Below are 25,906 nucleotides of genomic sequence, written 5' to 3' on the forward strand. Positions count from 1 at the left end.
CCTTCTACTCTAATAGTTTCTTCCTTCAGCTGCTAGTCTTTGGTTGGTTGGTTGGTTGTTTTGTTTTACGGCGGCATATCAACCCTTTTCAGGTTATTTAATGCCGAATCTGGTGATTTTGAAGAAAAATTTTTGGTCAGAGTGGACCTGGGAGCAATGGCAATTAAAGGATGGCTCCACACTCCCTAAGGCCTGCAAGCTGGGGCCCTCACCATCGCATATAGTTTAAAGTCATATCCAGGACCGCTAGTCTTTGGAATTTCATCCCTGTTTGCTGTTACCCTGACTGTACTAACATAGAAAAAGTTTAAACGTAATGTAAATAGACATCTTGCTGCTCAACTCCCTATAAAGTCCCCTGTAATCAACCTGGTCCCAAATAATAACTCCTTACGTCCAAGTAGCAATATACCTTGTTTAGAATGAATAATTGTTAAAATATTCTTTTTTTTTTTTTTTTTTTTTTTTCGGCATCGTCTTTTGAAAAAAAGGCCAAAATGGCAGAATAAATAAATAAATAAATAAATAAATAAATAAATAAAACAACCTCAGAGTAAAAGATACGAATATAAAGTTGGAGAATTCATTGTCTAATTTTTTTATCGTTATTTTATTTTAGATTTAAATTTTTTTTTTTATTATTATTTGATTAATTGATTGAATTTTGATCAATATATTCATTATCTGAAGAATTTGGAATTCATTGGGGAAATGGCTGAATAATATTGAATGTTTTTAATCGACTCCACTGAATGGATGAGAAATCTTTGACTTTGAAAAAGCCAAAGAAAACATTTCTGCTTATTTTTGGAAACTGCTTGTAGCATTCTACGTCTAATGTTTTCAGCATCCAAATTCCGGCTAACTACAAAATAGATAAGAAAGTTTAAAATAAAAAAATATATGGTGTATTTCGCCTGGAGAATAGAGAAAATTGGCAAAAACGAAAACTTATTTGCTTTTCTGTACTCTTCAGTGTTAGAAATAATTTCAAACTCTGAGAATATTGGATGGTCTGAAAGAATCGACTGCAAGGCCATTGTGCTCTTTGAGTGTTTGTAGTTTTGCATTCATTTCCACCAAGAGAAGAAAAAAAATTATTTTTATTTTTGTTTGGTTCTAGAATCAAGCCCATTACTTCTTTTGTTGTCGATGCCTAACTTTCCCCAACCGATGGCTCTCCAGAGAACAATCAAAATTCCTTTTAGTTTGAAAGCAACGAAAAAGAATAGAAAATAATTATATTCCTTCTTTTATAGTAGATATTGCGTGTATACAAATACGTCTATGTCGTTTTCATGTATAGGTCAACACCGGGTATTTTCTTGGTTTCATCAGAAGCCAAGAATTTTATAGTCTTTTAATCTTGTATGGATCTCATACTAACAGAACTATTATGCATTTTTCGTTGTTTCAATAATTTCCCAGTAAGTAACTATCAGAAGTATATGCGACCCAGGACGAGTAATATTAATTCTCCGAACAGAACAATCTTCAGTTAAACTTGTTGGTCCCCTGACAAAAGGAGGGTGGACCTGTAAATTCAACCTTGTCTGTTTGTCTGTCCACACTTTTCTTAATAACTATGCCTTGGAATTTTTTGAAATTTTGCACAAACATTAACGATGATTTGAGTAAAAAAGAAAAAAGAAACCAAACTGATTTTCTGGGAAAACTCCGGTTGCCCCCACCCCAAGGGGTGACTTTGAGGTTACAATGGCTAAAATTGATACTTTTGTGCTTATTAAAAAAACATTGGTGCCTTGGATTTTTATAAAACTTTCTGAAAACCGATTTCCGATTGAAAGCAACGAAAAAGAATAGAAAATAATTATATTCCTTCTTTTATAGTATTATAACCGATTTCTATATAATTTTGTTTGTCTATACTTTGCGATAACTCTTGGATGTACCCCAGGGGCTCTTTTAGGGCTAATAAAAACGCTCCATTTTTGAGACTATTTTACCATATTTGTTCAAAATTTTCTGCATATGTCTATTTAGCAGTTTTGCATGGTGCTGAACTCAAATTTAAATATGTTAAGGCTTTGGGGACTTTGGCGGCTAAATGGGAAGGGGACAAATGATGGATTTAATCATTTTTTTTTTTTTTGCATGGTGCAGAACTCAAATTTACATATGTTAAGGCCTGCAACTGCACCATTTGTTCATTTTCACCAGGATTTGATGTCCCATGGGGGACTTTTCGGAATAAATGGGGGGGGGAGAAATGCTGAACTTAGTCATTTTTTTTTATGCCTTGTTCACTGGGCATTCGGGGGACCATGCATGCTTCACTTGTTAAGTTTTGATTTCTACTCTGTTTCGTGTAGGTTTTGCTAGTGTATAATCAGGAAAAGTCCTAATTAATACTAACGTAATTATTTAATTTTAAAAATCCACATTAAAAGAAAAAATTACTTGCATTTACTTTGAAATGCCTCTTTTTCTGAATGGTTTTATTTTTAACTAGGTGGGAGACCCAACATTGCCCAGGAATGAGAATCAATGAATGTTTCACCCTCCCCATCTCTTATTGTCATTGAAATCGTTAAAATCCCCCATTTTTCAATCCTTCCTGCAGTCCCTTAGTCTACAATACATTGTAGTCTACGTTGCACTGTAGAGAATCTATTGATTTTATGAAATTATTTTTTTTATAATGGCTTGAATTAAAGTTTAAAATGCAAAAGTCCAGTATCATGGTTATATTGTACTCTAAACAGAAATATTCATTTCGAACGCACCCCTGTCATATTAAAGAGCCTACTGTTGATTATAAATGATGGGCCTTTTTGCTTGTGCTGTAATAAAACTTCTCAAATACATTTGTGATGCTAGGTTTTATAAGACCTCAACTTTAGTCAAAATCACCTGTTTCTTTCACTGGATTTTTTTTTTTTTTTTTGACTATTGATACTTATTGAAGACAGGTTTTATATCAGAATGTCTTCTATCTAAGAACACTGTCAGGCACATAAAGTACATTTGTGTGAAATTTTTTAAAAATCGGCCCAACCGTTTAAGGATCCTTAAGGAACTCTCTTTCTCTCTCTCACACACATACACACTTCTTTTCATATTAAAGTAGAGATAGAGATAAAATATGCTATAATCAAAAAATATTTTTTTAGTCTTTGTAATGGTTTTTTTTTTTTTCAGAACGGTTTTATACCATTAAAAATATGTTTTAAAATTACATAAAAAACATAGCTCTTAAATATTTTTTTTTTTTAATATCTTGTAATAAAATAATGTTTGCAAATGTAATTTTTTTTTCTAATTTTAAAACTTGAAACATTTTAAATATTTTTTGATTATTACATTTTATGAAAAATGAAACCATTCGAAAAAGAAGCATTTCAAAGTAAAACCTGTTTTTTTATGTAAACTTTTAAAACCAGAAGGGACTTTTCTTCTGTACTACGCCCAACGTTGCCCGGTCATAAGATATGCTTAAATATGATATTTTAATTCATGCAAATTACGTATTTATTATTAGAGAAACAATTTTCTATTGATTTTTATATTAAATCTAATATAAAATAGTGAAATCAAAACGTTGAGCATATTGGGAAGAGATACACGATATACCATTAACGTATTAAGCGATGCTCTGTGTGTAAACAAATCAAGCTTAGGTATTTGGACGATGTCAAAACATTGTTAATTCACTAACCGCGCCGCAGCTGCTGATTTAACATAATGGTTCGAAGCCTTGACTATCGCACGGATGGTCGGGTTTCAATTCTGGCTTGAGGTAGTTGCTTGTGTAGTCGCACTGATGAGCTGTGATACAGTGAAACAGTACTGTATTTGGATGACATACATATATATATATATATATATATATATATATATATATATATATATTATTCCTTAATTGGAATTCATTTTTGAGATGAGCATTATAAATTTATTTTTATTTCGGACTATTATTCTCATCTTTATTAGTTGCTGTTTTTTGTTATCTTTTTTTTATTTTTATTGGTTTTGTTTATTCACAACGTTTCGGCCAACTATTCCTCTGGCCTCCGTCACAGCAACTAATAAAGATGAGAATAATAGTCCGAAATAAAAATAAATTAATATATATATATATATATATCACTTAGATGCCATGAGCTAGAATCAAAACCAAAATATACAACTTCCCACCCTCAATTTCTTAGCCTCTCAACCACGCCCATACATGTATATTAGTGGCTTGGCTAGGCCACGGGAGGAGACAACTGAAGCTGGCCTGCAGGATACTATATATACAAATGTAAGCAAATTTGGGCATATTTTATTGGTTTGTAAGTATAGGTCTTTTTTTTTACCAATTGTCATAAAATTTTAACCATAGAATAGTATTATAGTCTTCAAAAAGCCTGCAAATTTTCATGTAGTCTAGGGAATAACCAAAAGTCACACCGAATGTGATATTATTTAAGTTAAGAGGCTCAGCTTTCTTATCCTGTGAAGGTTTACCACCAGAAGAATAGTTGACCGAAACGTTTTGAAAGAAGAAGTAGAAGATAAGGAGAATAGTCTGCAAATAAAAAAAAATATAAATTCCTCATCTCAAAAGGATTCCAATAATAAAAATAATTTTATTGCATATCATTCTTCTAAAATGTCCTCACGTCTGGATTGCATTTTTGAAATTCAGTCAGCTGTGACAATCAGGCTTTAGTAGGATGTATTCCAATTCCTGCTGTAGCTGTTCATTTAAATCTGAAATCATAAAAATTCAGTCAGTCATCTCATAAGATGTATAGCAATAACATCCTGAATTTTCAAGAACCTATGACAATTTTAAATGCCTGTACAAAAAAAAAAAAACGTGTCGAAAAATTATTTAAGGCACCTCGTATCAGAACTTTCTTTCACCATTTCTGAAATGTATTTCCGTTTTCTTTACTATTTTCTATTTTCTTTGCAGAGACAGACTATTCTTACACGAAACGTGTTGGAGAATGAAAAAGGTCCGCCTGTGATAGAATCTCGGCAGAATTATACTCCGAAATGTGAGATAAAGGTGAAAGAGACAGTGTCTGCGATTAGCAGGGCAAGAACTCTGCAATGCAAACAGGAAATAACCAACGTGGCTTGTTTGGACAAAGAAGGAAAGCTTTATCCAAAGACGCTTCCCAGATATTGCCCTTATAAAGGTAGGTCAGTCTTTTTAAAAATCTATTGCATTCATATATATTAAAAGGTTTGCCGATGTACCACTATGTAGAAACTATTTGATGCACTCTCTCATCTGTCCTTTGGTCTAGATAATCGTTGGGGGAGGTACCAATGATAGCCTGGCAATCAGTTTTCTCCAGCTCTCCCAAATTTTGTCTTGTGCCAGCTCTGCTCACTCTCCGATATTGTCCTCCTATATCTATATCGTCTTTTGTCTGCCTTTCCTTCTTCTTGCACAATTCCTTACAGGATTGTCTTTGCAGGACTTGATGATCATAGCCCTTTTGTCTCCTCGACATAAATATCCCCTGACTAACCTGACAAGCAGCAAAATTCAACCTCTTCACTGTAAAAATCCTTAGATGCCGGAAAGCCATCTACTCTAATAGTTTCTTCCCTTGGACTGCTAGACTTTGAAATTTCCTCTTGATCTCTAGCTTCTCTGGCATGCACAAGTTTAAATTTAATGTGAACAGATATCTCGCTGCTCAACTTGCTACATAGTGTCCCTGTAGATATGGGCCCAAATAGAAACCTTTTATGTCCAAGTGATACTGTGCCCTTTTTTTGGGTTGTAACAAAGTGCATATGTGCGTGTGGGAAAATATCAGCAGCAGCGAAGGATGGCTGGCTGCAAAGAGATTAGCAGCAGTAAGTGAAAAAAAAAACATTTGCAAAATAGGAAGTGTGTGCAAGAAGAAAAAGGAAAAAAAAAAAAGGAGAAAAGAATGCACCACATGCTCAGGCAGAAGCAAAGTGCATGTCCAAGGAAATGGACGTGTAAAGCCGAGGATGAGAATGGGCCGGCTGTGTCGGAGGAAAGGGAAACGGCGTTTAGGTGGATATGTGGCAGCAAGATACTTTTTAAGTTGTGTTAACATGGGAGAGAAATTGTAATAAAAGCTTTTCGTAAAAAAAAAAAAAATGCTGACCCGAATTTTATTTATTTGCTTTGTTTGTCCATTTGTGACGCTACGTTACAGGGTGGATTATAGTAAAAGTAAAAAAAAACAAAAAAAACACTAAGATCTTCGGATTATCCTGAATAGCTTTCTTACCGCCACTTTCTTTCAGAGATGTGAGGTGGCAAGATGTGGCCATCGTGAAACGCGACTCTGCACGTCATACAACTTGTTCTCGAAAATAACCATGCTATCTCTTGTTCAATTGGGTATGACTCCGTTAAGGATTTTCTTGGCTTCTGTAAGACTGTTTGTAAGGAATTGGCCCTTGCGATTTTTGGATAAAACTTAGCGAAGTACTTTCTTCATAGTTGACCTTTTTATGTCCAGCTCTTTCATCAGTCTGCATTGCCTGGATGTTGCCCACATCTTTTTTTATAAATCTTGGAAATGGATGTGTAAAGCCGAGGACTAGAATGGGCCGGCTGCGGTTGGCATGTGATCGGAGGAAAGGGAAATGTCGGCTAGATGGACATCTGGCAGCAAGATACTTTTTAAGTTGTGTCGAGATGGGAGAGAAATTGTACCTATTTACTATGCCTCCCCACGGGACAGAGTTAAACACCAGGGTCGTTTTTTAACGTGGAGAAAAGGTACAAAAATAAAAATTGTCTCAGTCGTGAAGGATTTCTCCTCCACAGAAAGAGAACAAGAAATAGAAGTGCAGCATCTGAAGAACAGATACTACACTTTGATCTTATCCCGAAGGCCAAGGATATTGATGGGAGAGAAATTGTAGTAAATGCTTTTGGTAAAAAAAAAAAAAAAAAAAAATGCTGACCCGAATTTTATTTGTTTTATTTATTTGTCCATTTGTGACGTTACGTTACAGGGTGAATTATAGTAAAAGTAAAAAAAAAAACTAAGATCTTCGGATAGCCAAAATGTGCAGCAGTAGGTGTTATCCTGAATAGCTTTCTTGCCGCCGCTATCTTTCAGAGATGCAAGGTGACAAAATGTGGCCATCATGAAACGCGACTCTGCATGTCATACAACTTGTTCTCGAAAATAACCATGCTATCTCTACTTTGACACGGTTAAGGATTTTCTTGACTTCTGTAATACCTTGTTTATAAGGAATTGGCTCTTGCAACTTTCGGATGAAACTTAGCGAAGACTCTCAGTACTTTCTTCATAGTTGACATTTTTATGCCCAGCTCTTTCATCAGTCTGCATTGGCTTGCCTAGATTTTGCCCACATCTTCCCGACAAATTTCATTATTCAGACACATTTCTTAATGTGTATATGTAGGGTATTTCTAAGTGCCTCTCCTTTTTTTTCTCTCTTTTTTATAGTCCCTTTTTTTATGGGACTTTCCTTTTTAAGTGATTAATGGAAATTCATAAGGCATTACAAGATAAATTGAGTATGATTTATTTGGAAGTTATCTCCCTTTGTTTCTTGATATTTTTGTCAACATGCTGGGTGAGACATTCACTCTTTGTCCTAAAATTTGTATTTTCTTATTTAAAAAATAAAACTACTTGATCAATTTAATTACTGGAATTCTTTTTGAGATGAGTAATTTGTATATTTTATTTATTTATTTGCGGACTTAGCCTCATCTTTATAGTTGTTGTTTAATGATGTTTCAGCCAACTATTCCTTTGGCCTTTGTGGCGCAGTGGATAGAGACGTTGAATTTCGCCGGTTTCAGGTGAGCACTGTCTGAAGATAGCAGTTTCAATCCTACCCGAAGCCGGCTAGAGGATTAGTTGGCCAAAACGTGGTGAGACAACAACAGCTATGGAAGGTAGTAATTACTGAAGATACAGTTGAAGATTCAGCATTTCTATCCTGTTGCGGTTAATAATCTGATGAAGACCAGAGGAATAGTTGGCCGAAACATTGTAAAACAACAACTATAAAGATTAGAATAATATAAATAAAAAAAACAATTTATCTTATTTTTCGAATATGGATACATACATAATATAAATTTTCCTTTTTTTTTTTTTTTTTTTTTTTTCTTTTTAATATAAGAGAAATTGTAGACAAAGACATAAAATTCATTTTAAAACAATTTTAGATATTTTATATCTCTGAGATGGTATTGGAGTCTAATTTGGAATAAGTTTCGAAAAAAACAAATAGACAAAATGTGATATGACTGTCGACCAACCCCTTCCCAATCTCTTAAGCAATTTTGATCTTGGGCTAAAAAAAACCCAAAAATCTATTTGATCAATTTGCATGATTTTTGGAATATGATATTTTTGCTTCGTACATCATACAGATTTTTCTTTACTTTTGTTTTTTTACTTTTAGGGAAATTCTGAACACGGACCAAATAGATTTTAAGGGGGGAGGGGGGGGTCCACAGGTAAAATAACGTTGGGAAACCCTGCACTGAATCAACTCTGGTCAAACTGTGGCATTATACAAGATGAGTTGGAAATTTGTTTAATGCTTGAAATTACGAATTTATTTGTAATTTGACCTGCGAACACGGCAACTAATTTCTCATTAATTTGTTATTTAACCAATGAATAATTAGCATCGTAGACGACTGCGAAACGAATAAATTTGTTTTGATGCAATTTTATTCTTGGTTTATTCATATGACCAGTTTTCATCTGTCTCCTCCTCTGTTAATCTTTCCTAGATTCTCATCAAATGTTGGATATCTGGACCATGTGTACTTAGAAATTATTTTGACAAAAGCATACACCTGACGACAAATTAAAGAAATGATAAAATGATTATCAAATGTACCAAAAGGTCATTTGAATCAAATTTATGAACCTGACACCTTGTTTGATACCTAGTCTGTGTGTAACGAGAAATGACAGAAGTGTGTATCTGGACAAATGCATAAAAACAATAAAATAATTATCAAATGTACCAAAAGGTCATTTGAATCAAATTTATGAACCTGACACCTTGTTTGATACCTAGTCTGTGTGTAACGAGAAATGACAGAAGTGTGTATCCGGACAAATGCATAAAAACAATAAAATAATTATCAAATGTACCAAAAAGGTCATTTGATTAAAAATTATGAGGCTGACACGGGCACCTGCTGTGAAGAAGCAACAATCGTCAAAAAATAGATAAATTAAAAGAATGATGATTGAAAACTCATTTTCGACAGAAGATTACACAGGTGTAATCAACATCTTTGGACCATTATTATTTCTTATATTCATTAACGACCTCCCTGATAATATTGTGTCTGAGATGGTATATTTGCTGATGATACAACTCTCTATAACATACACGAGGAAGAACAGATGTATACAAATCTTAGACAATGGCTGAATCTTTAGAAAATAGTGCTGTAAATGGATGGTAACACTTAATACTAGTAAAACTAAGCTGCTCTCCTTTAACAATTACAAGAAGCCTCTCCAACCACTGATATCTATGATAAATAACTCCCTACCTGAAAATTTTTCCTTCAAACACCTTAACTTAACATCCATAGGAAATATTACATTGAGAACATTGCAAAGGCTGCTGCAAAAAAGGTGGGCTACTTCTATCGTGCTAGAAGACTACTCACACCTCAGAATATCCTGTACCTCTACAATTCCACCATTCGCCCATGTATGGAGTATTGTTGCCACATCTGGGCTCGGGCATCTACTACAAGTCTCTCCCTTTTAGATAGGGCCCAAAAAAGATCCTGCTTTGTCGACTAGACTCCAACCTCTGTCCCATCGCCACAATATTGCATCCCTGTGCCTATTTTACAAATATTTTAATGGAATATGCTCTGGACTCCTTGCACTGGTGCCCTCTTGACGTACGTATCCCCGACAAACCCGCTTAGCAACAAAATCACACCCCTTCACTGTTGAGGTCCCTAAATGCCAGAAAGCTTTCTACTCTAAAAGCTTCTTCCCTTGAACAGCTAGACTTTGGAATTCCCTTCCTGCTACCTGCTTCTCTTACTGTACTGATATGCAGAAGTTTAAATGTAATGTAAACCAACATCTTGTTAATCTTCCTTTGGTCCCAATTGATAACCCCTTACATCCAAGTGGCAATATGTCTTGCTTGGAGTGAAGGGGAGTAAAAAAACAAAACAATAGCCTTCGAGCTGTGACTACAATGACAATACCGTCATAAAGGGGCATTTCAGTTCGTCACAAATATCTGAAAAAGATATCATTGAACATTGAAGATTTAAGCCTGAGAAGAATCAACCCATCGAATTCCTGTGTGTGCATCGGCTCCCTAACAGGCCCTGGATATGACCTTAAACTATATCAGATGGTTAGGCCCCAGCTTGCAGGTTTTGGGGAGTGTGGAGCCACCCTTTAATTGCCATTGCTCCCAGGTTCACTCTGACCCAGAGTGGTAGTACCTGTTAGGGTCCCAACTATGGGTTAAATAGAAACCTACTTGAAAAAAAAAAGAAACAAATATATTCTATTAAAAAAATTTTCTTGAAAATCATTGGATTTGGCATTAAATAACCTGAAAAGGGTTGATATGCCGTAAAACCAAAACAACCAAGCTCCCTAACAACCAACCATCCATAACCGTCACGGACAATAAAGATATATTTTCATGTGTGTGTCATAATTCTTTTGAACACAATAGAAATGTTTTATACAAGATGTTGAGTTGGGAATTTGTTTAATGGTTCAAATTACGAATTCATTGTTAATTTTCACCAATGACTGCGGCAACTAATTTCTCATTAATGTGTTATTTGACCAATGAATAATTAGCATCGTAGGACGACGACTGCGAAACGAATAAATTTGTTTTAATGCAATTTTGTTCTTGCTTTATTTGTACGACCAGTTTTCATACGTCTTCCGCTAATCTTTCCTGGATTCTCGTCAACAGCTAATTTTAGTTTTGAATGCAAAACATGCAAATTGAGGAGAGCTAGCAGCTTTGTGTCACACTAGGACAAAAAGATGCAGAATAGAATGAACGATTAAATAAGTTAAGATTTTGGAAACGGTGCAGAGATGAAACGGTGCAGAGTGCATGAACAAGTATGAGAAGCGAAGACTCGAATGATGTTGAAGAAAGAAGAGAAATTATTTTTTATTTATTGCGGACCATTATCCTCATCTTTTCTTAGCTGTTTCACAATGTTTCGGCCAACTGTTCCTCTGGCTTTCGTCAGGTGATAACCGCGGCGGATAGGAACTCTGAATCTCCTGACTGCATTCACTGCCTTCGGGGCCCATGGCGCAGTTGATAGACGTTGAATCTCTACGGTTCCAGGTGAGAATTGTCTGAAGATAGCAGTTTCAATCCTACCCAAAGCCGGCCAGAGGCTTACTTGGCCAAAACGTGGTGAGACGACAACAACTACGGAAGGCAGTGAATGCAATTAGGAGATTCAGAGTTCCTATCCATCACGGTTACCACCTGACGAAGGCCAGAGGAATAGTTGGCTGAAACGTTGTGGAACAGATAAGAAAAGATGAGAGTAATGGTCCGCCATAAATAAAAATAAATAATACTCATCTCAATGAATTCCAATTAAATTAAGAAAGAAGAGAAATTGTTTTGGAATTTTGATGACGTCTGATTATTTAGATTATTTGGTAAATGTGGCAACAATTGGAATGAGGAATTAACAAAATTGGAACTTTATAATTTATCAAAAAAAAAAAAAAATGTGCCTATTTTCCAATGTCAAAAGCTTTTTTAAAAAAATTTTTTATTGCTTTAATTTGCTTTGGTATAAAACCTTGATGTAAAATTTTCCATGGCTTCAGTTTTGATGTAGGGAAAAGGTGATAGAAATATACATAAAATAATATAAAATAATATATAAAATGTACATAAAATAATATAAAATAATATATAAAATGTACATAAAATAATATAAAATATACATAAAATAATATAAAATATATATAAAATAATATAAAATATATATAAACTGTACATAAAATATACATAAAATAATATAAAATATACATAAAATAATATAAAATATATATAAAATAATATAAAATATAAAATATACATACATAAATATATAAAATATACATAAATATATAAAATATATATGCATAAAATTATATAAAATATATATGCCTAAAATTATTTAAAATATACATAAATATATAAAATATATATGCTTAAAATTATATAAAATATACATAAATATATAAAATATGCATAAAATGATATAAATATATGCATAAAATAATATAAAATATATATACATAAATATATAAAATATACATAAAATAGTATATAAAATATATATAAAATAGTATATAAAATATACATAAAATAATAGAAAATAATAGAAATATACATAAAATAAAATTGAAATAAAAAATATATATACAGAAGGGGATACAGTAGCCCAATATCTGCTCAATTTCGACTCGAACTGCTGCATCATTGTCACATTTACTTCATCTCCTGGAAGTCCATTCCAGGTGTCACATGGCTTATGAAGAAGGACCTGAAGTCCTACCTAACTAATATTCTTGGTGAACCAAGTGCAAAAGAGATCCAGACAATTGCACTGAAGGGAACAACGAGGATACTAAAAAGAGCTCTCAGTTGGTTTCAATAAAAAGCAGGGCAATGTTGGCATCTGTTTTGGCTGCCCCATACCCAGCGTTACAATCTTCAAGGGAAGAAAATTAAAAAGAAAAAGAAAAAGGTACAAGGATTTTGATTGGGAGGGTGTCTCTCCTTCAGTTCAATTAAAATCGGCAGTGAAACAGTTTCTGGTAATACTTGCAGAGACTTCTTTCTGGTGCAGAAGTGAATAATAGGTCCTGAGTGTGGGGTCATAATGGTCATTGAAGAGAATGTACGCCAAAATGAGATCACCACGTAAATGTTGGCGCTTAAAGGAGAAAAAGATGAAGTGATAAATTTTTATTGATTTTAAACTACCAGTAAAACTAAAGTCTATAAGTCGCACCATTAATTATATTTTTACATTTGCTAAAATATATGTTCATATTATACGGGTTATTGGTAATCTGAACCCCCCACCCTCTTATAGTAAATAACCCTATATTTAGAAATTGTAAAAGAATCTGAATTGGTAATTGTATCGGAATCGGAAATTTAGAACAAAATCAGTAATTGTATCAGAATCGAGGGAAATATTGGAATCGTTCCATCACAATTATTCTGACTACTATTCTAATCTTTTTTACTATTTTTACGACAGTTTGGCCGATATTAAAACAAATTAGGAGATAAAAGTAAAAAAAAAAAAAAAAAATTAGATGATAACGGTAAAGAAAATGAAAACAATGAAAAAATAAATAAAGATAATGGTAAGGAAATGAATGAAGATGACGGTTAAAAAAATATGAGAGCATAACGGTAAGAAAAAAAAAAAAGCATCGTTATATAAAAGAAGATAACGTTATATAAAAGAAGATAACGGTAAAAAAAAGAAGGTAACGGTAAAAAAAAGAAGGTAACGGTAAAAAAAATAAATGAAGATGATGGTAAAAAAAAAGAAGATAACAGTAAAGAAAGGGGATAACGGTAAAGAAAGAAGATAACGGTAAAAAGATAAATGAAAATAACAGTAAAAAAAAAGATAATGGTAATAAAAAAAAATGAGAACAAAGCGGTAAAAAAATTAAGAAACCGGTAAAAAAGATGAAAAGATAACGGTAAAAAAAAAAGGCAAACCAGCATCTAAATTTGGATTACTGGAATTATTCCAAACTATTCTTCTCATCTTAGATCTTATTCTCACAATGTTTCAACCAATATAAACTTCGACCTCGTTTCAAATTCATCTTGTTGAACTCAGGAATCTTTCTCTCAGGGAATCTAAACAGAATTTTAAACAAAACTCTTTATTTAATCCATCAACCATGAATGGATAAAAGTTTGAAGTAATTTGTATTCTTAGTATCGCCTGCCCTGAGTATTGAACCTTCAACCTCTAGAGGACTGTCGCTTATTACAGATTATTACTTGACAATTATAGGCTTTATTGCACAGATCTTGCAGGCAATTCTAGTATAGCATTTAGGAGTCTTGAACTTATTCTTATTTTACATGTGTAACCTGACTGTCACTCCACATTATTACTTTAAAGTATATCGCATCTAAAAAAATTTTGAAAGTGCATCTAAATATGATTACATTGGTGAGTGGCAGTAATCATCTATATATATATATATATATATAAAAGCGAAAATGTGAGTATGTATGTTTGTATGTATGTGTGTTTGTGTATCCGCTAAAAACTTTTGACAGACACAACGAAAATTCACAAACTCAGTATCATATTGAAGCTCCATCCTTCGTTCGAAAAATATAAAAAAATTGGCCCAAAACGTTCATTTTTTTCACCTCGAAATCGACAATTTGCGACAGGGGGGTGGGGGGTCAACAAAAACAGTCCTCTTGTGACGATGACCGGTTCTACACATGCGTCAGATGATGTACTGACCTGATTTACTTTAAATAGTTGAAAAACTGACTAAAGTTCATGTACGTCGTGTTAGCTCACTTGATTAGCGCGTTGGTTGATTATCTAAAGGTTTTGGATTCGAATCGTGGTGTGAGATGTCTTTTTTTTTTTTTTCGATTTTTTAAATTTAAATATTGAACCAGTGTTATTTAAGCCATTTTTCACGTAACGTTCGTTTTTCTACTTTTTTTTTTTTTTTTTACTTCGCTTATCCACCCCCGACCACACACCCCAAAACACCCGGGTACCCACCAATTTTTTAAATTTTAATATTGAAACAGGCTTATTCAAGCCATTTTTCACGTGTTCGTTTTTCTGTTTTCATCGTTCGTTTGCCTTACATTAGTTTTCTTTGTTTTTTTTCGATGTTTGGGTTCGATCCTCATACACTCACCTACCAAAACATTTTTTTTTATTATTTTAACCCCCCCCCCGAGTTTTGATTTACCTCAAGACACCCGGGTATCGCCGGGTACCCCCCCTCCCGCTAGTATATATATAAAAGCAAAAATGTATTTATGTATATATGTAGGTTTGTATGTCTCAAAAACTTTCGACAGAGGCGATGGATTTTCACAAGATTGGTATCATTTTGAAGCCCGACATCTTGGACGACAAGTATCGAAAAATTGGCCAAAAACATTCTTTCACCCTAAACTGGACCCTTTTCTACAAGGAGGGGTGCCGAAAAAATCGTTCCTTCATTTTCTCTCCTCCTGCTACTACAACAATGACGTCATGTTTGACCTAGAAAACATTGACATTAGTTTAAACCACCTGCAAGTGTTTTTAAAGTTTAATTTTATCCGTTCTCAATTGTATGTCTCTTTGGCTATCTGTCAGGTTTTTTTGTTCCGCCTTAGCCTCGATGCTTCGGGTTCAATCCTAGCTTCCTACCTAAACTTTTTTTTCCTCTTTTACACCTTTTTTTTTTCTTTTTTTGCCTTGTTTTGGTTTTTCCAATTTTTTTAACATCGTGTTTTTTTTTTATAATATTAAAACAAGGTCACCCCCTCCTACATAAACACCTTCAAACACACGGGCAATGCCGGGTACCCTCGCTAGTCTATAATATAAAAGTGAAAATGTGTATTTGTGTGTGTGTGTGTGTGCACTAATTCTTACAACTTTTTATATGCTCCTTAGATTATAATATCTACGATTTACGAAAGGAGGTCTTCTCTATCTTTTATTTGAGCGACTTTTATTTTATAAAATTCACGCTATCCCGTGGTTCCGCCTGTTTGTTCATGTTTTTCATTAAAAATTGAAACAAAATCGAAAGACAAGTGAGCTTCTCGGCCCTTTGTGATGAGACATCCAGAAAGCAATAAGCTTTGATCAATGCGAGGGGAAAATCCGTCATATCAGACAATTGCTACTCCCCTTTATATGGGAGCTGGTTTTCCCCAACATCTTGGGGAAACAAACAAATACGCAGGAACCTTCAAGCTTAATTGGCTTAAAGCCAGAATTAATTGCGGGATTTCATTCCCCTATGGCGTGATGTTTGACCTGGAAAAGCAGACGTTCGTTTAATAATCTGCATTTTTGAATCATTTAATTTCAACCATTTTCACTTCTCTGCCTTAGCGTAGCGGTAACATGTCATGTTCTCGTTTCAACCTTTACCTCAAGGCTTCGGTTTCGAGCCTACCTACCTACCTACCAAAACTTTTTTATCCTACACACACCCCCACAAACACTCGGGCAAGGCTAGTCTATTATATAAATTTCACCCGTCTGTTTAAGTATATGTATGTATGTTTGTATGTCTGCCTAAAACTTTTGACAGAGGCAAAAGATTTTCATGAGATAAGTATCGTTTTGAAGCTCGACCCTTCAGACAACAAATATCGAAAAATTGGCTAAAAACATTAATTCTTTCATTCTCAACTGGGAACTTTTTTACAGGGAGAGTCGCGTTTTTTGCCGATATTTTCGAAAGTAATCCCCTCTTTTCAATTGACTAGCCTTAATTTAAACATTCGCCACTTCCAGTTTGGCGATGGGTGAAACAGCAAAGACGTCACCTTTTGCTTTTTATGTTTCATGTTTTTTTCCTCCTTCGTGGAACGGGTTCGAGTCTGCCTGCCTACAAACACTTTTTTTTTTTTTTTTTTTTTTTTTTGCTCAATAAACATCTCCAAACACCCGGGCAACGTCGGGCATCCAGGCTAGTTCATCATATAAGTTGTTTCACTTTTTGTTTCGTTTTACTTCAGTCAAAGTAATCAGAAATCAAGGGGGCCCCTTTCTGGGGTTAACACTTGATATCTGTATAAGATATTGTTGTAGAGGAACTACTCACTTAATGGAATCAACCAATGTCCATATATACTGGAAGCTTAACGATCCCAGGTATGGCTCTTGTTCTGGAGTTAACCTCGCTGTGCTCGGTGAAACGTAACACTATTTTCATGCTTTAACCGTTTGTCTTTTATTAATGCATGTCTAAACTTACACAATTGTTCTGTTTTATTGGTGGCTTATACTAAGCCATAACAGATACATATATGCAAAATATATATAACCACATATTCGAATATTCCATTAAAGTTCTACTTTACATCTAAAATACTGAGGAAGTAAAAATGATGAGAACATAATTTTTCTCTTCCCAATTAACGATTTAATATATTATAGAATATATATATATATATATATATATATATATATATATATATATATATATATATATATATATATATACTAGCTTGCGTGCCCAGCGTTGCCCGGGTGTTTTGAGGTGTATGCTGAGCAAAAAAAAAAGGTCAATTTTTGTAACTTTGACCCCTATTATGACCCCTTAAAATTTATTGTTTAGAGCTCAAATCAAGTTATTAAGTTGGATCCATATACAAGGAATCTATATCTAAAATTTCAAGTGTTTAGACCCAAAATTGTAGGAGGAGTTTGGTAGAGTGCTCAAAGGTAAAATCGTTGAACTTTGACTCCTTAACAGCCAAATTTCTGGCTGAAACTGACCCCAAAGATTTTCCCAAATCTCAGTACCCTGTATATCAAATTTTGAGTCTGTAGATTAAAAATTGACAGTTATTGCATACGGAAATGTACACACATAGACACAGACAGACAGACACTTTCACTTATATATATCTCTTACCTCAGTCGAAGTTACCAGAAATCAAGTGGACCCTTTCTTGGGGCTAACACTTGGTCTCTATGAGATACATAGATGTTTGAATATGCCATTAAAGTTCTTTATATCTCAAACACTGAGTTAGTAAAAAAGTTGAGAACATTATTTCCTTCTCTCCAATTACCTATTTAAATATTGTATAGTATATCTTTCTTGTGATCTGATTTTACTGAATTCCAGGACAAGAATTCATCTAGTCTGGTGGAGTAACCAGCTTCGTTTTGTTACTTGAGGTAACATCACTTGGAGAAGGTTAACTATTCCATGTAAAAGTCAGTGTGGGCTAGCTATGCTGACATCTTGTTTGGGCCACGAATACTATGTGATTTTGAATATTTGGTCTGTGTTTACTTCTAGGGAGAAGTATCCTCGTGCCAGGTTGTCCTGACAAACTCCTGTACAGAGAGACCTTAGCCATTCGAGGATAGTGTCTAGTAGGCATTTAAGTTGTCTGTGTTTATGTTTGTATGTCCATCTAAAAGTTAAAAACTATAAAACAAGGACCCACAAAGTTGGTATATTCTTGATCAGCGTTGCCTTGAATGAGTAGCATCTAAAAGTTAGAAAAAAATATTCATTTTTCTGAGGTTGAACTGAATGGGCTGGGGTTGTCGTTTGTGGGGTGGGGGCGATTTTTCAGTTTTGTTATGAACGAATTTCGAAAGAAAATTCTAACTAATTCCATGAAGAATCTATTCTATAAAGGAGTTGTGTGTGTGTGTGTGTGTGTGTGTGTGTGTGTGTGTGTGTGTGTGTGTGTGTCCAGCTAGAGAGGTATAGGCTGAGCAGAGGAGTTTGAGGAGGAGGATAGGAAAACGAGGACTGGGGTAAAAAAAAAAAAGAAGAGAGGTAGAGAGAGAAGTTTTGATAGAAATGTTGCAACTTTTCCCCAGGCAACATCAGGTAACTCTAGTCTCTACATAAAACACCTATAGTGACCAATCTGATACTGACCTGGCTGAACGTTGCTGAAGTGTGAAATATGGCAGATTAAAGATGAAAGACGAAGGAGTGTGATGTGAAAATTGGAATCGCTAATAGCGTTGAAATAGCGAACAGAAATGACAAGCGGAAGGGAATTTTAAATATATTCAATGATAAATGAGAATTCCTTCAACGAAATATAATGGAAACAAACGAGAACATATTTTGAAAAATAATAGAAAATTCTTGATAAATAAAAAGTAAGGTATATTTGGTTGAATACTGTCCATTTTTTATTTTTCGGCCCTTCCACTTATTTTTTCACATCGGTGCCTGAAATTGTTATATATATATATTAGCGATGGGACGATTCCTATATTTTTTCCGATTTCATACTAAATTCATACTAAATAAGCATTACTGATTCCGATTCTTTATAAATCTCTAAATGTTTAACTATAAAAGTGTTGTTTTTTTTTTGTCCCGATTGCCGTAAAAACACATCTTAAATGTGCTTATATCTTCTCAAACGTAAAAACACATTTGTGAGGTGATCTTGAGATTTTAGTCTTACTGCAAGTTTAAATCAATAAATATTTATTTTATTATTACTACACGTAGTGGAAGATGTTTCTTAAACCAAAATCAAATAAAAAAGATAATTAAATGGAATCGGTTTTGGCATCGGAAAATAGGCTCAAATGTTCCCGATTCTGATACCGATTTGAATGCCCCAAAAAGCTCCAATTTTTGCTGATTCCCGATTCCGATTAATCATCCCAACGCTAATATATCTATCTATCTATCTATCTATCTATATATATATATATATATATATATATATATATATATATATATATATATATATATATATACTAGACCACCCGTGACCCGTTGGGTCTGTACGTTATATTAGCTATGGAATTCATGTATGAGCGTGACACTTGTGGCATAAAGAAAATAGTTTTTTTTACATAACAGAAGCATTTCTATGAAAGTATATTAAAATGAAAAAAGAATATAGATAGATTTCTATGAGTCGTTCTGTTTATTATAATTGTTATTTTTTTTTAAATTACAGTTACTGAATTATAAGTGGTTGGTCATACTTATAGGTAAATATGCACTGAACAGGTATCATAATCCTTATTATAGTTAAATTCAAATTTTGATATATCATCTTTTAAATGAAATTGTTAGTTGAAAGTACAGAATAATAAAAAAAACTCTCCACATGTTAATAATGGCTTTTTAAATAGAAAATGAAAATAAAATGTAACTTTTTTCATTTAATTTAAGCAAACATTCAGTACCCATTGTGTAAAGGAAAACACTATTTAATGTAATAGAAATGTGTGCATTTACCGATTCAGCTTTCCGTTTGGAAATGTAAGCAGACGACTTTAAAAAACATGGGAAGAAGAAAAAGAAATTTTTTTGTAATAACGCCCTCTAGTAAAAAGGTCTGCATTAGTTAAGGGGGATAACTCTATCCAGTTTTACATTGCTCTCTTTTTCTCTCTCTCACACATACACGTAACTATTTCTCGCGTACGTAACGAAAACAGAGGGAGTAGGAGTGTTGAAATCTATTAGAGGGAAAGTGAGAGGTGTTTTCAACAAAATTGTATAGGGTAATATTTCATATTATTAATAGATTCATAGATAAATAGATTTTATAATATATATTATAATTATCTATGAATCTATGTATTATTTGTATATATAAATAACTATTTGATCAAATTAAATGAAATTGTTTGTATTAAAAGCGATATAAAAATTCCGGAATTGGAATAACGGATTGAAGACGTTGCTATTTACGCATGCGCAACCGGATGTTGAAAACCGGAAATCTGATTGCAAACATACAAGATCCATAGACTTTTAGTATTATATAGATATATGTATATATAAGAACGAAGAATTAATAAAACATGTTAAAAACATATTTAATTTTCAAAAAGGAAACACAAATTAAGTGGACTGTCCTTAATATATATATATATATATATATATATATATATATATATATATATATATATTTTGGGCTCCTTCAGTCTTTGATGGACTATGGATACCCACGAAGGAGTGCCTGCGCGTGAATTTTTTGTGACAGAATGTGCGTAATCTCCAACCACACCTCCCCTTACTCGACATTGTTTAATACCAGTGGCCAGTGAAATGTATACACGACGACTGGAAACAAATGCCGAGATAAGCGGAGAGCTCATACAGCGCCTAGAATTCCCAAATGGTCACCCATCTGGTACCAACCAGGCTCGACGTTGCTTAACTTCGGTGATCTGACGAGGACCGGTGTGTCAATGCAATTTTGCCGTATGTGATTGAGATATATATAGAGAAAAGTAATTACACACTTCAGAAGACATTTATTTTGAATAGAATTTAAAGATAAATTAGAAAGCTTTAAATGTCATGAAATGATGAAATCATTTTATTTACGTCGTTGGTTTTTCATTCCAATATTTTGCTAAAAATTAGCTTCATTAAGGTTTTAGGTCCAGTTCATATTTTTTTTTTCTTCATTTTGTTATGAGGAGGAGATAATCCTCGGAGAAGAAAAATTTAAATCTGGACCTAAAACCCTGATGAAGCTAATTTTTAGCGAAATATTGGAATGAAACACCAATGAAGTAAATGAAATGATTAATGATTTATATATATATATATATATATATATATATATATATATATATATGAAAAGTACTCAGTGGGAGTATATATATATATATATATATATATATATATATATATATATATATATATATATATATATATATACTAGCAGGTTATCAGCGTTGCCTAGTCGTAAGATACACTTAAATATGATATTTTAATTCATTCAGACTTTTGTATTTATTATTCTCTATAATAATGACCTCATTGGAAGCAATTTGATGGACATTTTGTTTTTAGGGCTAGATTTTGTCAACAAGTCTTCCTTTCTTATTGGTCTCTTGAAGAGGTTACATTTTAGCTAGCCTGTTTGGTATCTAGGGGATTAAACACTGGTGGTAGGAGTCTCTTTTAGGCTTGGTTTGTCTTGAAGTATTTCTACCTTCCTTTTTATTATCATTAGCCCATTACATCAAGTGGCTTCATGTCTTGACGACTTCATAAAAAAAAAACTTCATTGAAAAGAACAAACGAAACGAAACGGTGATCAAGATGTAGTATTAAGTCTAATAGGTATAGGTAGCTGAGGAGAATGTAAGGGAGGATATGAGGCAAAGAAATAGGGAGAGGAAGATAAGTGTGTTTTTTGCGAATCGTTTGCAAGAGGAGTAGTGGGTTGAGTATGTAAGGGGAGAAAGAGAGAAGATGTGAGGCAAATATAGAATGGATGGCAGATAGGTGAGTGTTTGTGTTAACCGTATATGAGAGGACTAGTGTGTTGAGTATGGTTGAAAGGTTAAGGCTCTCTCTTTCTAACTGCCTCTCTCTCTCTCTCTCTCTCTCTAACACCCTATCACTCTCTCCTAACTTCCCGTCTCTCTCTACTTCTAACTTCCCGTCTCTCTCTACTTCTAACTTCCCGTCTCTCTCTACTTCTAACTTCCCGTCTCTCTCTCCTTCTAACTTCCCGTCTCTCTCTCCTTCTAACTTCCCCTCTCTCTCTCCTTCTAACTTCCCCTCTCTCTCTCCTTCTAACTTCCCCTCTCTCTCTCCTTCTAACTTCCCCTCTCTCTCTCTCCTTCTAACTTCCCCTCTCTCTCTCTCTCCTTCTAACTTCCCCTCTCTCTCTCTCCTTCTAACTTCCCCTCTCTCTCTCTCCTTCTAACTTCCCCTCTCTCTCTCTCCTTCTAACTTCCCCTCTCTCGCTCTCCTTCTAACTTCCCCTCTCTCGCTCTCCTTCTAACTTCCCCTCTCTCGCTCTCCTTCTAACTTCCCCTCTCTCGCTCTCCTTCTAACTTCCCCTCTCTCGCTCTCCTTCTAACTTCCCCTCTCTCGCTCTCCTTCTAACTTCCCCTCTCTCGCTCTCCTTCTAACTTCCCCTCTCTCGCTCTCCTTCTAACTTCCCCTCTCTCGCTCTCCTAACTTCCCCTCTCTCGCTCTCCTTCTAACTTCCCCTCTCTCGCTCTCCTTCTAACTTCCCCTCTCTCGCTCTCCTTCTAACTTCTCCTCTCTCGCTCTCCTTCTAACTTCCCCTCTCTCGCTCTCCTTCTAGCTTCCCCTCTCTCGCTCTCCTTCTAGCTTCCCCTCTCTCTCTCTCCTTCTAGCTTCCCCTCTCTCTCTCTCTCCTTCTAGCTTCCCCTCTCTCTCTCTCTCCTTCTAGCTTCCCCTCTCTCTCTCTCCTTCTAGCTTCCCCTCTCTCTCTCTCCTTCTAGCTTCCCCTCTCTCTCTCTCCTTCTAGCTTCCCCCCTCTCTCTCTCCTTCTAGCTTCCCCCCTCTCTCTCTCCTTCTAGCTTCCCCCCTCTCTCTCTCCTTCTAGCTTCCCCCCTCTCTCTCTCCTTCTAGCTTCCCCCCTCTCTCTCTCCTTCTAGCTTCCCCCCTCTCTCTCTCCTTCTAGCTTCCCCCCTCTCTCTCTCCTTCTAGCTTCCCCCCTCTCTCTCTCCTTCTAGCTTCCCCCCCTCTCTCTCTCCTAGCTTCCCCCCTCTCTCTCTCTCTCCTAGCTTCCCCCCTCTCTCTCTCCTTCTAGCTTCCCCCCTCTCTCTCTCCTTCTAGCTTCCCCCCTCTCTCTCTCCTTCTAGCTTCCCCCCTCTCTCTCTCCTTCTAGCTTCCCCCCTCTCTCTCTCCTTCTAGCTTCCCCCCTCTCTCTCTCCTTCTAGCTTCCCCCCTCTCTCTCTCCTTCTAGCTTCCCCCCTCTCTCTCTCCTTCTAGCTTCCCCTTCTCTCTCTCTCCTTCTGACCCCCCTCTCTTTCTAACTCCCCCCTCTCTTTCTAACCCTCTTACTCCCCCTCTCGCTATCTCTTTCTAACTCCCCCTCTATCTCTTTCTAACTCCCCCCTCTATCTCTTTCTAACTCCCCCCTCTATCTCTTTCTAACTCCCCCCTCTATCTCTTTCTAACTCCCCCTCTATCTCTTTCTAACTCCCCCCTCTATCTCTTTCTAACTCCCCCCTCTATCTCTTTCTAACTCCCCCCTCTATCTCTTTCTAACTCCCCCCTCTATCTCTTTCTAACTCCCTCCTCTATCTCTTTCTAACTCCCCCTCTATCTCTTACTCCCTCTGTATCTCTAACGCCCATTTTTTCTCTCTATCTATCGATATATATATATATATATATATATATATATATATATATATATAGTTCAAAATATATATATATATATATATATATATAGTTCAAAATTTCATCTCTCTCTCCCTCTCTCTATCTATCTTTTTATCTCTAACTCTCTCTTTTTAACATTTTCTTTTTAATTCTCTTTCTAACTATCTCTCTCCCTCTTACTCTAACTTTCTCTCTCTAACTCCCTTTCTTTCTCTTCTCTCCTCTGTCAAACCTCCCCCTCACCTTTATAGATAAATGTCTTTGTTTTATCCCTAAATCCAATCGATGAATTCCACCTGATTACATTCACGCAATCGTGTAATTTCTCATTGTTGCTTCATTCAAATTCTCTTTTGAGCTGGGGTGGGAGGGGGGTTAGTGGAAAGGCGGAGGGTCATTGGGGCCCATTCCAATTAATAAACAAATGAAACGAAGTGTTCATGAATAATTTACTTGTTATTCAAATGCAAACTTTTAATCAAATCCCAAAATTAGCATATCGAAAGATCCCCCCCACCCTCCCCGCCTCCTAATCCAACCGTTTCTGTCTTTGCACTGACAAATAAAAATAACAAGTTTAACGGGTGGTGATTATAGTGCATCTTCTACTTCACACAACGGGGAAGGAAAGAAAGAAGAAAGGCAAGAACAGATAAAGAAAGTGAGGTAGGCAGGAACTTTTTGGTAACTCACTAAAACAAAGAAGAAGTATAGAAAGAAAAGAGAAAATATCATTAATCGATTTTATTATTGTAATTGCCACTGTTGAATAGAGAAGATGCATCCTTTAAAAAGGTGTTGGATTTTCTTGTATTTTCGTGGTGTGAATTTTTCTGATCATGTTTGGAGTTGAAAGAAAAGAAAGGTGAAAGGGCTGTTGTCTTGTAACGGAATCTATTCCAATACTATAAAAAACAGGGATTTAACCATTCTTTAGATGCTATTTCAAACGTGAACATGACAGACCAAGGGAGCTATTTCAAACATGGACATGACAGACCAAGGGAGCTATTTCAAACGTGGACATGACAGACCAAGGAAGCTATTTCAAACATGGACATGACAGACCAAGGAAGCTATTTCAAACATGGACATGACAGACCAAGGAAGCTATTTCAAACATGGACATGACAGATTAGCGACGCTATTTCGAACATGAACGTGACAGACCAATGACGCTATTTCGAACGTGAACGTGACAGACCAATGAAGCTATTTCGAACGTGAACGTGACAGACCAATGAAGCTATTTCGAACGTGAACGTGACAGACCAATGAAGCTATTTCGAACGTGAACGTGACAGACCAATGAAGCTATTTCGAACGTGAACGTGACAGACCAATGAAGCTATTTCGAACGTGAACGTGGCAGACCAATGAAGCTATTTCCAAATTGAACATGCAAGACCAATGAAGCTATTTCCAAATTGAACATGCAAGACCAATGAAGCTATTTCAGACTTAAAGAAAAAAATGCTGTTTCAAACTTGTCGACCAACGGACAAATTGCTCTTAAAGAAACTAGGACACTTTAAAAAAAAAAAACAAGGCTGATAGCCATTAGTCGTGTGCTCTCGTGTAATGAATGAATGCGTGAATGTAGGATTGACATGAAATTCTTAAAGATAAACTAAAATGATCGAAAAATGGGCTGAAATGACTTAAATAAATAAAAAGTAAATGACTTAGAATGACTTTAATGAACTTAAGGATGAATTGAATGATCTTAAGAATGACTTAAATGCTTAAAAAAATAACTGGAATCCTTCAAAAATAACTTGAATGATCTGGAGAATGACTTGAATGGCTTTGAGACTGACTGGTTGTAAAGTGGGTGATTATTTTACATTAAATTAATACAGAAAAGTGATACCCTCACTTTATATCACAAAGTTACAAACATAAGTACAGCATGTAGATCAAGAAAAGCTTAAAAAGCTAAGAACAGCATCTATTAACAACAGACCTTTGATCTTAACCAAAAAGGCCAAGCACAAAAGTGTTATGGACAGACAGACCGACCGACTTATAGAGTCGCTTGCACGC

The 25,906-nt window shown here is 35.0% G+C and overlaps 1 protein-coding gene and 1 pseudogene across 1 annotated transcript in view; one reads left to right on the forward strand and one right to left on the reverse strand.

Moving 5' to 3' along the window:
* LOC145258188 (xylosyltransferase Oxt-like) overlaps nucleotides 1-25,906 on the forward strand; it is a 545,527-nt gene that overhangs the window by 212,675 nt on the left and 306,946 nt on the right. Inside the window, exon 2 of the mRNA XM_080116075.1 lies at nucleotides 4,928-5,156. Within this exon, the coding sequence (XP_079972201.1) occupies nucleotides 4,928-5,156 (229 nt within the window). The remainder of the gene's footprint in view (nucleotides 1-4,927; nucleotides 5,157-25,906) is intronic.
* LOC145258392 (5S ribosomal RNA) lies at nucleotides 20,850-20,966 on the reverse strand (annotated as a pseudogene).

This window comes from Euprymna scolopes, chromosome 33, assembly GCF_053919585.1.
Source record: "Euprymna scolopes isolate OS-2025 chromosome 33, ASM5391958v1, whole genome shotgun sequence".
NCBI lineage: Eukaryota > Metazoa > Mollusca > Cephalopoda > Sepiida > Sepiolidae > Euprymna > Euprymna scolopes.